Source organism: Sitophilus oryzae, unplaced genomic scaffold, assembly GCF_002938485.1.
Source record: "Sitophilus oryzae breed Bouriz unplaced genomic scaffold, Soryzae_2.0 scaffold_969_pilon_pilon, whole genome shotgun sequence".
Classification (NCBI taxonomy): domain Eukaryota; kingdom Metazoa; phylum Arthropoda; class Insecta; order Coleoptera; family Curculionidae; genus Sitophilus; species Sitophilus oryzae.
The window spans coordinates 156,253-174,528 of NW_022147604.1; the positions used below are offsets into that span (position 1 = coordinate 156,253).

General features: G+C 31.0%; 1 protein-coding gene across 1 annotated transcript; it reads left to right on the forward strand.

Moving 5' to 3' along the window:
- Window positions 1-5,095: 5,095 nt before the first annotated feature.
- On the forward strand, window positions 5,096-12,290 carry LOC115891165 (pyridoxine/pyridoxamine 5'-phosphate oxidase-like). Its single transcript, XM_030911571.1, has 5 exons — window positions 5,096-5,678; window positions 8,777-8,879; window positions 8,938-9,015; window positions 11,345-11,550; window positions 11,748-12,290. Exons 1-5 carry the CDS (start codon window positions 5,485-5,487, stop codon window positions 11,872-11,874), a joined length of 708 nt encoding a protein of 235 aa, XP_030767431.1. The 5' UTR covers window positions 5,096-5,484; the 3' UTR covers window positions 11,875-12,290.
- The last annotated feature ends 5,986 nt before the right edge of the window (window positions 12,291-18,276 follow it).

Consider the following 18,276-nt stretch of genomic DNA (forward strand, 5'->3'; position numbering starts at 1 on the left):
GACAAAGACTTTCCTAAATATGTATTTTCAATTTTATGATTTAATGTCAGTAGATCTTTCTTATTTGATGAAATCTAGGTGGCCTGTAATGTGTCTAACGTTACTTCAACATAGCTGACTAATTAGTCCAACTTTAAAAACTACTTATCATTTTGTATCAATTAAAACAAAAAAATGTCACAAATTAGCCAAAAATGGAAACTTATATGACATCAGAGAGAATTGATAATGATTCTCATTAGGTGGTGAATGCAGTGTGCAATCTTTATTTTTAGTGTTAGTTTATTTAGTTATTTTAGTTTCAATATTAACCAATATACAGGGTGGCCCGAACTGTATTCCGGTAACTTCGCTAGCATATTCGGCAAATAAAAATAAGTAAAAAAGTTCCTATAAATTTATGTTCTAAAATGCTTAGTTTCGAAGATACAGAGTGTAGAAGTTTCATTTTTATTCCGAATTTTTCCAAATAATTTCATAACGTCAATATTTAAATGAAAATTGGTGTCTGTGAGTTTCTTGACATGAGAATATGTCTACCTACATGTGGTTTAAGAGTTGTGGTTTGAAGAGAATAACTTTTCGTCCGTACCTGTATAAAACTACTGAGTGAAAAATATACAATTCCGTTATTTCTTATTAATAAATGTGTCTTGGTAAAAATCGCTGCTAGCAACCGTTCTCAATATATTTAGAATGGAAATAGTCAATACGTGTCATTATTGACAAAAAATAAACATGTTGAGTAGATAGTTATTTGACTGAAATTATAAATTTGACTTTTTCACTTAATTTTTATCTGCCAAATATGCTGCCGAGGTTTCCGGAATATAGTTCGGACCACCCTGTATATTGAAGCCAGCGTGTTTATTTTTTGTTAAAGAAACACAGTGACTACAATAATAACATTTTTGGTTGGTATTGAGATAAAAGTAGTAAGAAGCTTACCGAAAAATATCAAAAAATGAGTTACGCCACTTCGTGATAATTGACGACGATATGTGGCGCTACTTATTACCATAATTACATTGAGAACCATAGACTTAAAATAAAATATAGACTGAGCATCTCATTCATAAATAGCTGGAACATGCGGTCAGACAATATCTTGTTATTGTTGTGTTATTGTTTTAGGTTATAACGAGTGCGACACGAGCGATAGATAGGTTGTCTCTGTCGTAACGGTCGTTCCCTGACGACTCTGCCGAGAAACACAACACTGGCTTTCGTTTCTCAAGTACACCTGAACTCTCCGTCTCATAGCCGGGTAATTTTTTTATTTTAATGAAACTATAATTGAATTAAAAATATATCGTATTTAAACTTTTTTATATTTTATTAAGATTTAGGACAGGTTTTTTTAATAAAAGTTTAGAAAAAACGTCTTAGAGTCCAAAAAGGATAAAAATAATAAAATACACGTTATAGAAGACATTTTATAATCGAAATTATGTAATTTTTGAAATTAATAAATAATAAATTATTAATTTTAGTCAAACATTTACAACCCCTAATATTAATCAAAACAGGATCTATTCCACAGATATAATAGAATCTGCGACAGGGAGAGAAAAAAAAATGATTGTTGTAATTTTTTTTCTGGTTAAGTGATGTCTTATGTAAATTAGAGAAAACATAAATCTGTTCCATTAAAGCAAGGAAGATGATAGGAAGTGGATAAAATGAAAACTACATTTAGTTAACTCGGTACTGTCTTTATTATACCGGGTGCGTCCCAAAAGTGGCTCATCCCCATAATTTTTTTATATTTTCAAATAAAAAACAAGATTTAGCATGTTAGTATATGACATAAATTAGGATTGATTGACGCATTCAATTGTTTTTGGTCACTTCCTGTTTCACCGGAAATGACTATAACTTTTAATTTTTAAACGGCACCCTCGGTATATTTCTACTTTATTCGATAGAAAATGACACTCTGAATAGAATGACATATAACATGTCAACTTTTGACATTTTCGCATATGGTTTAATTGTAATTGTAACACGCGGTTCATAACGACAATTTGACTCGAAATACCAAGTGTGTGGTATCAATATATTCATAAAAAAATGCTTTTTCCAAATATGGTAATGAGTCACCCTTGTTTCATTTGAAACAATTGACATATGTATGAATAAAAATACGATTTGTAGACGATCAAAACTATTTTTCCAAGGCTCCTTGATTAAAACTTGTTTAAAACTTGTTAAAAAGTGTTTTTAACAACACCATGGCACCCTGGATTGAAATTTAAAATAGATGATATGTCATTCTATTCAGAGTGTCATTTTTTATCGTATAAAGTAGCAATATACCGAGGGTGTCTTTAAAAATCAAAAGATGTAATCATTTCGGTGAAACAGAAAGAGACCAAAAACAATTGAATACATCAATAAATCCTAATTTATGTCATATACCTACTAACATACAAATCTGTTTTTTTATCTGAAAAAATAAAAAAGTTATAGGGGTGAGCCACTTTTGAGACGACCCGGTATATTAAAAAATATTGTTTCATAATGTAATATCATTTTAAAATTCTTGTATGTTATTTTAGATTCTGAAGATAATTTTAGAATAAACCGGAATATATTTAAAAAAAAACATTATTAATTATTAACAGGGTTATAATTATGATTTTGTTACAATGTAAGTAAGTAAATAATGTAATGTAAGAGAAAAAATTCAGATTTTACATTTTACTAAAATATTATCTAAATAAGCGCCTTTCTACAACAACGCCACTGACTCCCAATGGGTAAATTGAGAGTTGCCTACCGGTCAAAAGTCGTTTCAAGACTTAAATGGATTATTTAAGTCAAATTTCGTGCAAATTTGGCACTGGCGAACCATATTTTATATTTTTTGAACAGAAAAAGTCAATAAAATAAACACTTGACAACAGGCTGGATGAGGAAGGCTCGGTCGACTGTACACTGAAGTAAACATGTGTACAAAAAAGGTTGTTTGTCCGCGTTGAGATGTAAACAGTGTAGTCTATATTTTATTTTAAGTCTATGTTGAGAACTGATTCATTGCTATATGTCAATTTCATGACTACAGGGACGTTCAAAAATTACTTTTTCGGCCATTTTTCATTAAAGAGATTGTATTTTTATATGCATGATATAGACATATACGACAAGACGGATTAAATATCTAGAAAAAAGAAAAAAACTAGAATTTTTTTTAAAGAATCGTTGCCGTGGATTTTTCCGACATTTTGCATAACGCTTCGGTAATCTCGGACACCTTTTCTATTACAAATTTGCCAGTAAGGTTGCGCAACGTTTGTTCATTCATTCAATTGACGCGTATGCTTTTAAAGTTAATTATATATTTTCAAGGGTTCCCTGTACTTTCAGATAATCAGATTTAATCAGTGCTGTGTTGCCATAATTTATTTATTTTACCCCCTTTTAACTAAATATGCCTTTTATGATAAACATAATCTAAATTTAATACTTAATGTGCATATTCTACAATGTGATGAATATCTACAGTGTGATGAAAAAGACCCATATAGTTTTACCCCCGTGACTTTTCTAAAGCCGAACAAGATTTTTTGAAAGCAAAGTTTTTTTTAAAATTAAAGTTGGTATGAAAAAGAGCGCGCAATAAACAAAAGTATTTAAAGTATCTAAACAAGTTATATTGATATTGTTCTTTTATATGCCGCTAAAATACCAATCTAAGAAAATACCTTTAATAAAAAGTATAAGAATAGTAGAAAAGTTAAAAAATATGGTTTAACATCAAATTTAAACCATTTTTGGTTTAAATTTTAAACCATACTCTTATACTTTTTATTAAATTAATTTGAATTAATCTAAGATTAAAAAGTCCAATAATAAAGTGTGCATATAATTGACACAAGAAATTATTATTCATATTAACGATTTTAACTATATTATGTCCCCATCAGGTGTCCCCAAACTTTTTGCTTATTTTAAAATGGTTAATCCCGTTTATACTAATAAAAATAGCAAAAAATATGACATTAATCAAAATTAATAAAGATCATATATCAGAGAATAAAGACCTAAAAAGGACATTACCATAAAACCGCGTTTTGATTTTTTGACTTTTGGAAATTTTTATTTTTTTCTAAAGCGGTATGGAAATTTGGAAATATACCGGGTGCGTCCCAAAAGTGTCCTATAACTTTTTATTCTTTCAGATAAAAAACGAGATTTGGTATATTAGTATATGATATAAATTAGGATTGATTGATGTATTCAATTGTATTTGATCACTTCCTATTTCACCGGAAATGACTACAGCTTTTGATTTTTAAATGGCACACTCGATATTTTTTACTTTATTCGATAAAAAATGTCACTCTGAATAGAATGACATATCATATGTCAACTTTTGACATCCTCGCTTAATAAAAATCGTATTTAGTATCGTAGTATTTAATCTAGAGTGCGATGGTTGTGTTAAAAACACTAATTCTTAATCAAGGAGCCTTGGAAAAATAGATTTGATCTTCTAATGTTTTTAGTGTCTTGTCCTGACCAGCTGGAAAATGCTTAAATCGTATTTTTAATTGTATCTCAATTTTTTCAAATTGAACGAGAGTGGCTCATTAGCATATTTGGAAAAAAGATTTTTTTTACGAATAATTTGATATCACACACTTGATATTTCAAGTCAGATTTTCGTTACGAACCACAAGTTATAATTTCAAATAAAAAATATGCGAAAATGTCAAAAAATGCCATATGTTATTCTATTCAAAATGTTATTTTCTAACGAATAAAGTAAAAAATTACCGAGGGTGTCATTTAAAAATTAAAAGTTGTAGTAATTTCCGGTGAAACAGGAAGTGACCGAAAACAATTAAATACGTCAATGAATCCTAATTTATGTGATATACTAACATACCAAATCTCGTTTTTTTAACTAAAAAAAAAATAAAAAAACTTATAGGGGTGAGTCACTTTTGAGACGCACCCGGTATAAACGGCATTAATCGTTTTAGAACAAGCGTTTTCTTATCGATAATGCGTTTTTCTTAAATTATTAATAATAAAAAAGCTTTTTTCTCTTTTAGAAACGATCCGAGGACATACCTACTGTTCAACATTGGAACAAAATACATTAAATGTTTTTTTAACTATCAAAGTCAACACCCTTACTTTTGATGATATATGGTTATATCTTGATAATTTATATTATTCCAAAATTTCTCGTAAACAACATGAGGCACACAACGAACCATTTTTTTAATATGCGGTACAAAGCGCAAATTTGAGAAAATTTAAAAATAAATCTGGCAACGTCCATGTTGTAAATATCAAGGTTATATGACGTTGAACATCCGTATCGCTTATTTTCATTATACCCTGGTATAAAGAATATATAAACAAGGATTATACTTACTACGTGACTACATATCTACTACGTGACCACCGACGCGACCGACGCGCGACGTGACTATTGAATTTGAAATTCTGTTGAATTCTAGAGTGTTTATGAATATAACAATAAAAAGAATATTACCTATTACTCGATATACAAAAAGATTCGCAAGAATGTCCTCAGGTCTTTCATACATTGACGTTCCCGAAAATTGCCAGCCTAGTAATTTGTTTAAACAATGGGCTGATGATTATAAGAAATATACGCACTCAGGAATAGTTTTATTTAACTTAGCCACATCATTCAAGTAAGTAAAACATATTTTACGATTATACTTTCTGCTTAAGGCATTTTATCAATTTAAAATGTTTATTATATTTCCAATATAGACAACCAGATATACACCTTACATATACTGACTGTCCAATTTTTGATTTAACATTTAAACTGATATACTGGGTGTACTGAATTATATTTTCCAAAATTCTAAAGTAATCAGCATGGAAGTTTTTCTTTTCATTTTCTGCATCATTGTAATATTATATTGGAAATAGTGTATGGTAACTGGTAACATTAGGGCTGAAAAAATATACTTATCTAAGATCTAAGCAGTGACAGTTGACAACGCTTGTTTTGTCTTTTTGTGATTGAGGCATTATCATGTCTATTTTTGAATATTTTTTTATTTCTACGTATAATAAAGCTCTTATAAAGCTAAATATAAATGAGAATATATACTCATTTATATTTAGCTTTATAAGAGCTTTATTAAATACAGGGTGCAAAATAATTTCTGAACCGGCATGAAAATTGGTGTCTGGATGTTTTTAGATATAATCAATTTGATTTCGATGTCAATATGACTCCTACTTCTACGGGACCCCACCTACATACTTTTTAACTGTTTTGAAGCGTACTGTGACTTTTATTCTCTTATTAGTAATTAGTAAAAGTGTGCAGGCCATTTAATGCCGATTAAAAGTTGTATCTAGATATTTTGTACATTTTGATCTCCTCGATGAGATAAACGCAATTTTATTAATTACAATTAATAAAATTAAGATAAAAATAAAATTAATAAACTATTTATACAGGGTGAGTATTAAATAAGTGCAAATATTTTTAGGGGTAGTACATTTTAATCCCAGAAACAGGATTATGAGTTTTTTTTGCGAAAAAAAATCTTTGAAAATTTGGAATTTTTTGAAAAAAAAAATTGAATTTTTTTAGTATTTGGTTAAAAAACATAATTTTTTGGGTGCCCGGTGGCGTAGAGGTACATGCTCTCGTCTACCAATCTCAAGGTAGTGGGTTCGAATCCCACACCCGGCATTGCATCAGCCGACTATTTTTATTAAAATAAAAATAGTTTCGGTACCTAGGTCGACTCAGTCTTAAATGAGTACTTGGGATTCACAATCCTCAGGTAATAATAGGCGGTTGAAGCGTAGTGCTAGCCACATTACCTTCCTTGTATACCGAACGGCTCTAGTATGGCAAGCTGTACCTTGCTACTCCCAAGGCGTTGAACGCTATATATGGGAGCTATTATTTTATTAATATAATTTTTTAATGATATGGCAACATAGGTAGTAGAATAGAGTTCTCAAAATTTAAGCAAAAAATATTTTTTTTTGGAAATTTTCAAAGTAAATAAATAACTGTTTTAACTTTTTTTTATATTTTTCGATGAGGAATCAATGAGTGGTACTTATTTAGCATTTTAATCACAATAAATGTTTTTAAAGTTTACTATAGTCTGTTCAACGAGAAGATCCTTGACAGTGATAGATGTGTCTGTTATTTTAATTTCAAAGTAGTTTATTTTATTTTACAAAGAAATAAGTTGATACAGAACTGTTAAAGTTGGTACCGCATAAATTGTTAAACTGGAACGCATAGCAGGAAATTAATATATGTATTTAAAATTTGACTGACAAGTAACTTCAAAGTATTGTGAATAAAACTGCATAAAACTGAAAAAATGTAATCGAGTTATTTTATTTAATAAAAAAAGGTATGTGTTAATACAAAACAAACAAAAACCAGACACTACATACCGAAAAATATAAAAAAGAACTATTTCTTACTTTCAAGCTTTATGAAACTTCCCGCATTTATGATTATATTTTATCAATATAACTTATGTACAAATACAAATTTGTAATATTCCGCAGGAATAAATAAAACAACATAAATAAAACAAACTATTTTATTAATAATAACACTTACCAAATTTTATAGCTCACAGGTTGATTAATTAACTTTAATCTTAATTTTTTAAACCAGTACCTTTTGACATTATTTTTCTGCAGTACTAAAATCCATTATTTACCTATCGTGTGATGTCGATATTTTACAGCTACTCCAGTTTTTAGTATGTGTTTAGTATGGTCCTTCTACCATATTCGAGATGCACTTATCTACGACGAGATGGTATACGAACTTTATTGATAGTAACTTTATTGGTGTATCTGTATAAGACTTTCTGCCTGGGCAGCGACTATAAACCATAACCTGTGCTCTGGGTTCTACAGTTAATTTTCACTCGATTTTTCCTCCACTTGACTTCAAAAGACACAAAACACTCGTAATAACACGAATCAAAATGCACCATCTTCCAAAACGCAGGGTATTTGACAAAAGTTGTCAGAAAATTATAACCTATAATTTGGCAAGACAAGAGATCTAAAGGCGAGTTCATACGCATCGGCGTCCGTTTGTCGTTCATCGTTCCGCCAAACCAATAAAATTGAAATACGATCTGTCATTTTTGAAATAAACCAATAAAACTGGTTAAAAACAACAAGTGACGACGCATGACGAATTTATATTTAAACCCATCCATAGTTAACTTAAAAATTATTACAAACTTTTTTTAGTAAAATAAATAGATTGGTATGGGACGTCATCTGCTTTTCTTCTGTCATCGTCTGTCGAAATCTTACCTGAGAAAAAAAAACAGAGTATATTATGTTAGAATTGGATTAATTCAAAGTAATTATTTTGCGTTTATCTCATCGAGGAGATCGAAATGGACAAAACATCAAGATACAACTTTTAATCGGCATTAAATGGCCTACACACATTTGCTGATAAGAGGAAAAAAAAGTCAGTGGCGCACATATTTTTTTTAGAAAAATATTCCATTGACAATCCATATGCACGTCCCTGGTGAATAAGTCGACATTTTTTTAGCATTAAAATATGCCGCACTTATATAGCAACTTTAACTACAGTTTAAAGAATATATTCTTTAAAATTATAATAAATCGAAAAAAATCTGAACTGGTCTCTTGTAGAACGAAAAATAAATCTTATTTTTATAAGAAGAAACTCTCCACGAGAGATGGCACATGTTTTTTGAAACACCCTGTATCTCAAATTCTAATTTGTGTTTTTTAGAAACGGGGATGTGGCTAACAGAACTTTGGCGCTCCAAGAGATTTCCGATGATGATGGTCTAATTTTTCATGCCAAATTCAATAGCTTGAAGGTGAAACAAATAGTAAGTGATACTTGAAACACTCATTTTTTATATGTCAACTGATAATTTAACTTTGCAGGAAGAGAATCCTAAAGCTTCTGTAAGTTTTTTGTTTACATATACAAATGAAACATCTAATAAGAGAATATCACAACAGGTATGTATTTGTTGCAGTTTATGACATGAAATGAAAAAACAATTTTGTTGGTTGTGTGTTTGAATGATTACTAGAGAACACTAAATTACTGTAGGAACAATGATATTTCTTTGTCAAATATTTAAACTACTTATCACATGAAAGAATTTTAAAGATTTTTTTGAAAACTATACCGGGTGCGTCTCAAAAGTGGCTCGCCCCTATAACTTTTTTATTTTTTTCAGTTAAAAAACGAGATTTGGTATGTTAGTATGTGATATAAATTAGGACTGATTGACGTCTTAAGATTGACGTAGTCAATTGTTTTCGGCCACTTCCTCTTTCGCCGGAAATAACTACAACTTTTGATTTTTAAATGACACTCTCGGTATTTTTTTACTTTATTCGATAGAAAATGACACTCTGAATACAATGACATATCATATTGTCAAGGTGTATGTGGCTTTAAACTGTATTACTGGTTGCCTACGTTGTCGCAACGTGCCTACGTGTCAAGAAACATGAAAGACGTTTTTGTTGAGGCGCCATCTCTTAATCAAGTCGACAAGTAAGCGAATCAGACAATAGATTTTTCCAGTATGAAGTAGAACGTTCTCCGAGAATTGGAGAAGGTTGGAGAAGCAGTCAATAGAGTATATAAGCCGGCGTAATCGGCAATTGGGACAGTTTGAAGTTAGAATATACCGCGTTTTAAATTATTACGAATTGGACAATTTGGCGAAGGAATTTTATAAATAGTTAGTTATTGCGTGTATAAAGTGAGATAATAAATCGTTAAGTATTTTATCGTGAGTTTAAATTAGTGAACCTACGGAATCCGTAACAATATGTTAACTTTTGACATTTTCGCATATGGTTTATTTGAAATTGTAACATGCGGTTCATAACGACAATTTGACTCGAAATACCAAGTGTGTGGTACGAAATTATTCGTAAAAAGATGCTTTTTCCAAATATGCTAATGAGCCACACTTGTTCCATTTGAAAAAATTGAGATATGATTAAAAATATGATTTGGGCATCTTTTAACTGGCCAGGACAAAACACTAAAATCATTAAACGATCAAATATATTTTTCCAAGGCTCCTTGATTAAAAATTAGTGTTTTTAATTGATTGAAAAATAAAATACAATTTTGTTTTAAGCGAAAATGTCATTATATTCAGAGTGTCATTTTCTGTCGAATAAAGCTTTGAATAAGAAGACTAAGGAAGGAGCATAATGCTATCCATATCTTCATGCATGGTGGGCGGAAAAAGGACTCTAAGGTTTGGATCCTTGACAGTTCTGTTTGACGACTCATTTGACACATTTGAATTTGATTTGAAATTTCGTGGATTTGTCAGTCTTTATGGAGCTTATTTTATGTTATTTATTATTTATTCTACTACTGATAGTTGTATAAAGGTAGTAAATCTAGATGGAAACTGTGGCAGAACTTAAATTAACAGTGACACTATCGCGATTTATCGAATAAGACTCTAAAATAGTTGGTTGTGTAGCGTGCGGTAGATCTCAGCAAAAATCGAGTGAAATAATGGAACAACTTTTCGCTAGTAAGTGACTATATAATATACATACGTGTAGTAAACCGATCATTTATGAAATTCACTTAAATGAACTAATTATATATTTTTTTTGCATTTTTGCTTTTATTTACTACTTGTCAAAGATTAGATGCCAAAGAATTTAGATACGTCAATTTGACTTACTTGCTTCAGTAGCGTATCGGTTGTTTATGGTTATAAATAATTATTATAACTTATCTATTTTTATTAGAATTTTATATTTTTATAACAATTTTAATAACTACAAAACATTTATTCACAATGTAAAATAAAAAAAAAATATTGAGTCTACCCCACGTCTATCCTACATCATAGCTTTACATTTTTTAAATAAAATTAGAACAGCACTGATAAACCGGAATTTAAGTCGGCCATATTTAAGACCCATCGCGGTGGACCTAAGATTTTTGATATGCTCCTTCCTTAGTCTTCTTATTCAAAGGAATAAAGTAAAAAAAACAAGGGTGCCATTTAAAAATCAAAAGTTGTACTCATTTCCGGTGAAACAGGAACTGGCCGAAAATAACTGAATACGTCAATCAATCTTAATTTATGTCATATACTATCATACCAAATCTCGTTTTTATCTGAAAAAAAAAATAAATTATATGTTCTGTTCATTTTCACAAAGTGGCCCATGCTAAAAAACTTAATGTCAAAATCAAAAACAAAGTCCAAACCACTGTCAAAAAATGTGAGCCACTTTTGAGACGCATCCGGTATTTTTCTAGGCATATCTGTGACTGTTACATTCTTTTTAGGTTCGAATGAAAGGCTTTATAGAGAAACTGCCCCCATCTTACAGCGATAAGATATTCGAAAAACAACCGTTGTTTGCCAAACTTCGAAGTGTTCTTATTGAAGAACAGGGTGTACCCGTGTGTTGGGAAGAGCTAAAGAAGAAACATGACGATCTATTGGACAAAGTAAACAAAGGAGAGATTAAATTGAAAACACCAAAACAATTGTGAGTATCACTGGCTTGTTGAGGCATATTATTTAATACATAATTTTTTATTTTTTTTCATTTATTTTTCAAAGTGAAATTTATAATCTGAACTTTATTGCACGTATGATATTAATGAACTATCTTTTATTTTGTTTTATACCACTCTTAATATTTTTTAATTTAATTTTTAATTTTATATAAATTTTACTTTATAGGGTTTTATACAAAATTATGCCTGTGAAGTACGATTTCTACCACGCCAATGAGAATGAAATTGGAGACAGGATACTTTTTTCCAAATCCAAAGATGATAAGTGGGATCATTATCATGTTACTGCCTAAGATTTTTGTTCAAATAGATCGACAAGTAAAATGTGTTTTAAAACAGTTTCGAAGAGTGCTCGCATTTAAAGAAGGAGCCAGGATCGTCATCAATATTTTGCAGGTGAAGGGCCTCCCTGACATTAGGGTACGTCCATAGTGCACCGGCTTCCCGCCTGATTTTTCCTGCTTTTACCAGGATGAATTATTGTTAATATTTAATTAACCGATTAATTTCATGAACGCGAGTAGTACTTTTTGTATCAGTTTAATGTGAACGTTATCACTAGCTAATAAAAAGACATAATAGATTCCCACGGGATAGTTCCCTGATGGCCAAATGATATTACCTACTACTGCTATTACTTGCTGACGTAGGCGTTTTCTTTCATCAGCTTTTCTGTGACTGAAAAGCCCGATACGTGATGTTATCTCTCTTCCGCACTCCGGATATTAAAAATCTCATTGCTTTGTTGCCTCTTTACTTTTAGGTTATCGCTGTTAACTGAGTTTACAATTCTTCTCCATTGCCTTTTATTGTGCGCTGCTTCTTCCCACTCATTCTGCATGTTTATACCCTTCTAAGTTTTCGTGGAAAATATCTTTGTACCTTTCGTAGGCGGTTTTCTTGCATTCTGCTTACGTGACCAGCCCATTTTAAGCGGGAATTTGTAATCATGACTTTAACGCTCTCGCAGCTAGCTTTTTCAAGTACCGGTACGATTGCGAAATTATATTCCCGCTTCCTGTAAGCGGTTGTTAATGGCCACTACCTTTAATGGCGCAGGTTCACAGAGCGATAGGATCTGCCGGGAAATAAGCCGGCTACCGGAAAGGGAGAAGCCGGTGCACTATGGACGTACCTTTAGACAGTACCGCGCGAAATATTTCGAAATATTGTTTTATAGCGTAGAATCTTTGAATAAGAAGACTAAGGAAGGAGCATAATGCTATCCATGTATTCATGCATGGTGGGCGGAAAAGCCACCATAAAAGCTCTCTAGGGTGGGGATCCTTGACAGTTCTGTTTGACGATTCATTTGACACATTTGAATTTGATTTGAAATTTTGTGGATTTGTCAGTCTTTACGGAGCTTATTTTATGTTATTTATTATTTATTCTACTACTGATAGTTGTATAAAGGTAGTAAATCTAGATGGAAATTGTGGCAGAACTTAAATTAACAGTGACACTATCGCGATTTATCGAAAAAGATTCTAAAATAGTTGGTTGTGTAGCGTGCGGTAGATCTCGGCAAAAATTGAGTGAAATAATGGAACAACTTTTCGCTAGTAAGTGACTATATAATATACATGTAGTAAACCGATCATTTATGAAATTCACTTAAATTAACTAAATTATATATTTTTCTTGCATTTTAGCTTTTATTTATTACTTGTCAAAGATTAGATGTCAAAGAATTTAGATACGTTAATTTGACTTACCTGCTTCAGTAGCGTATCGGATGTTTGTGTTAATAAATACTTATTATAACTTATCTATTTTTATTAGAATTATATATTTTTATAACAATTTTAATAACTACCAACATTTATTCACAACGTAAAATAAAACAACAAATTATTGAGTCTACCCCACGTCTACCCTACATCATAGTTTTACATTTTTTAAATAAAATTAGAACGACACTGATAAACCGGAATTTAAGTCGGCCATATTTGAGGCCCATCGCGGTGTACCTTAAGATTTTTGATATGCTCCTTCCTTAGTCTTCTTATTCAAAGGTTAGAATAAAAATATGTATGTCTCCTGGCTCTTTTTTTAAATGCATCCACTCTATAGCCATCTAGTAACGTTTTATGAAAATAGATTAATTTATTAATAAACATAATATAATTTGACTAAAATATAGTTTTTTGTACAATTTAAATATTATTGTTAAATATAAAAATATATTAAATATAAAAAAATATAATTTTAATGTTGGAGTATTTCTTTTTTGTAGGGTAAATGAAAGAGATACCCAAGATACACAAATCGTATTTTTATATCTCATTTTTTTCAAATGGGAGGGTGGCTCATTAGCATATTTGGAAAAAGCATTATTTACGAATAATTTGATACCACACACTTGGTATTTCGAGTCAAATTGTCGTTATGAATCGCATGTTGCAATTTAAAATAAGCCATATTCGAAAATGTCAAAAGTTGGCATGTGATATGTCATTCTATTCAGAGTGTCATTTTATAGATAAATGAAACAAGTTTAGATTGGAAAGTGCCCATAAGGTGCCCATAAATGTAAAAAAAGTGCCCATAAATGTAAACACTATTTGGCGCTATTTTTGCAACGGTCGCGACCCAAAACTTTTGAAAATTTCGGAATTTATACAATTATTAAATAAAATTAAAGCCAAACATGTGTAAATATTATTTATTATTTAAAGTTTTTATTTATAAGTCAAATATTTAAACATCGTTTATTATAATAAAACAAGACCAACGTAATACGCCCAAAGTTTTGTAAATGGAGTAAATATAAATAGGTACTTAAATGCTGGCAAAATAAAAGACTTACATTATATTTTTAGGGCCACAAACAAAGGAATTGTCTAATAAAAACACATATAACAAATTATAGTTTGAAAACGTTTTGATAATCATTTTGATAATATTATGATTGGCGCTATGACAACGACAATATTTTTTGAGAATTTGACAATAGTATGACAATGGCCGTTGGAAACTATGGAAACTACAAAAAAAATCTGATTGAACGCCATCTGGCAATAACTAGTAGCAACTTCTTAACCTAAAAATTAATTGCACTACCACCTAGCGCCCGAGGCTGGAACTATTTTATTTGAAATTTCCGTGGAAACGGTGGAACCGCTTTTGCTATTTCACTTTCCGGCCCCTGTATGTGTCATTTTCTATCGAATAAAGTAGAAAAATGTCGAGGATCCGAAAATAATATATCGAAAAAAATCTGGAAAAATTTTGAGAATCGTTGAATCTTTTCTGGGTTTTCTTTCTTGTAAATTTAATCTACTACCTATGTTGTCATATTATGAAGATATTATGTTTTTTAACCAAGAATTAAAAAAATTCCCAAAAATTCCAAATTTTCAATTTTTTTTTTCGCGAAAAAACTTCATCGACGTGTTTCTGGGATCGTAATATACTCCCCCTAAAATATTTGACAATTATTTAAGACTAACCCGGTATAAACTATTCAAAACAATTGTCGCAAACAGCTTAAAAAATATTAATTTGAAAAACAAGATACTTTGAATTCCCTGATTTGCGATTTTAAATAATATGGATACTGTGAAGGGAAATTCGATACAATAAGCCTATATACGCGCTGACCTGTAATTTTTAGTCGGCCGACTATTTAGTTGCAAAAATGAAAACAATATATACTTATGGAGCCGATCGACCGACTAGCTGATTACATGTGAGCGCGGCTCCATAAGGATATATTGGTTACAAATGCGCAACTAAAATAGTCGGCCGATTAAAAATTGCCTGTCAGCGCATACCCTAAGCCTACGCAATGTAATCAAATATTGGGCCGATCGGCTCCATAAGAATGTATTGTTTTTACTTTTGCAACTAAATAGTCGGCCGACTAAAAATAACATGTCAGTGCGTACCCTAATTATTCTAAAAAAACTCAAAAGAGAAAGGCTGAGAAATGCATGCTTCATTTAGAAATATGTAATAATTACTTTTATTTAAATATGCGATAATTGTTTTGAGTAGTGTATTTTCAAAGGTTTCGATGCACCTGCACTTTCAGATTTTCCTAATGAGTGCTGCGTTGCCATAATTTATTTATTTTACCTGTTTTTAACTTAATCTGCCTTTTATAATAAAAATAATAAATAATCTTAATTTAATGCCTATGTGCGCCTCCAGTGATGAAAAAGACCGGTATAGTTGTTCCCTCGAAACTTTTCTAACGCAGAAGCCGAACATGATTTCCTGAAAGCAAAGATTTTTTTTATAGAAACAGAGAGCTCGCAATATCGATATTGTTCTTTTAGATGCCGCTAAAATACATTTTAATAAAAAGTATAAGAGCAATTTAAAATTGATGTCAAACCTTTTTTTAACTTTTATACTATTCTTATCATAGACTTAGTAAGAACAGATATGACATTGTGCATTTTAACCCGATCAAACAATCGGAGGTTGACTACGTACTGTAAAAACCAACTGAGATAGAGAAGGCGACATTGCCACATCTCAAATTTGCGCCAATCTACTTAGTTTGATTTGCAGAAAAGGTGACTTTAAAACCTTCACCGGATATCAATAAATCTCAATTTGTTAATTAAATTAATAGTTTATTTTTAAAGAAGCATGCGTAATAATATGTTATTAACCAGAGGATATATGCGTTACTATTAAAGGACATGTTTACTGTTTAATGTGCTGAAACGTCTAGAACTATTGGCAACGTCGCTGCTAGACTTCCAGAATGAAATGAGCCGTCCGTCCCACCACCCCTCGCGACGGCCCATGGTCCGTTATAGCGTACTACGTTTAGCCAAAGTAACCAAAGTTTACAGGTTTTATTCTGTAAACTTTGGTTTAGCTTACGTTGTGTTTGCAGTCGGAATCAAGGCCGAAGTGAACTTTTCAGTGGTTTTCAGTAGTTTTTGTTTTTGTTTAACGTACTTTTAAATCTGCGAATTTTCAATATGGTAGGACAGTGTCAAATGTGTGGAAAAATAAGCTCAAATTACCCGAATTTGTCTTTTCACAGGTAGGTATTGTTTCCGCCGTAATCGTACATAGGCGTCCCACAAGGGAGCCTCTCGAAATTAAAATAATTTCTAATTATATTTGTTGAATTTTGATCTATTAAAACAAGAACGTAGTAGCCGGTAATTGAATTATAATTCGTCTCAATTACTACCTAACTGTTGTAGATCATAACAAATTTGAATATAAACGTTGCATTTGAAACTTTATTATATGCCAGAAAATGACATTTTTTTTAAATTGCGTAATATTTTGGTCATTATATACGATATTCTAAAGGAATTAAGCTACCTAAGTAATGGATTTGTAAATAAACGTAATATTCATTATTATGCGACAGAAATCCCATACTGTAGCACACAGATTTGATACTTTAATGATAAATGCCCTCTATTGAGAAACTAAAAGGATTAAAATAAATATTGATTTTAGGTATAGGAAGTTATTAATAATACAAGATTAAAAACTATTACACAGTACTTCACAGGAAGCTATCGATTGCGAACTAACTAAATCGTTACCAATTACTAATTTTGAAAAGTTCTTTTTAAGATCAAAAAAGGTAAAACTAAAACCTAAACTATCATTTGAGAATAAACGGGAAATTCTAAATAATGTTGCCTATTCTAAACAAGAAAAATTTACTTATAAGTTTTATAACATCTCTAATTAAATTTGGACGAAAAGAATATTTCTGTTTGCTGTATGTAATTTTCTCAGAGATTAAACGGGAAGTTCTAAGATCTCTTCTTCTCTCAGGGACAATACGTAAATAAAAATGACTTTTTAAGTCAAAAAAGTCAAAAGGACAGGTGGAAACCCTAGGTATTTCTGGAATGGAAATTTAATGGCAAATCTACAACTTTAGTTTGAAAATATGTTCCGGCCACCTATGATTACAAAAATGTCTAAAACGTGCTTTACCATTGCCTCCATATTCTAAAAAAAATGGAAGAAAAGTCACTAACCACAAACCTAATATAGAACTGTTTCGGAAGCCTGTGTCACCCTGTAAGTATTCAAAAGTAACTGAGTGTTTATATAGAAGTAACTGAAAGTTTTAATTGAATATCGACGTTGGAGCGAGTTTCGAAAACTACCTACTAACGTTTCAACATAAGTACAGTTCGTCTGCTGAATCTGTGTCTATGAAAAGAATGCGGACAAAAAACATTTAAATAAACAACAATATATTTTATACGTCGACTTGACGAGTACGTCACCGCAAATCGCTCCGCCCACTCATTTTATTGGCTACTTGCAAATTTGTCGAATTTTTATTGATGGGTCGCGTCGTCAAATTTTTTACGAAAAACATGGAGAGAATATCGTTTCCCCTCCTACGGATACCCCGTAGCTACAGAACGGACAGACGTACTGTATACATATGTGGGATATTAATTATATTATTATATTAGACTTTATAACAAAACTCATCTAACGAAAAAGTGTTAATGTAGTATATTAATATGGAGTAAGAATTTTACTAATTACTTTACTTTTACTTTACTAATTAAATTCGTTCCAAAAAACGATACGCCACTGGCCATTAGAACAATCCAAATGCGCCTAGTTGCCGGGGTCGGAAATTTTAGACTTCTCTGTCTCTTCTGTCTTTGTTTGACACATTGGAATGTTTGATACACTATCAACGAGTATTTATGAATGAGATGTTCGGTCTATCT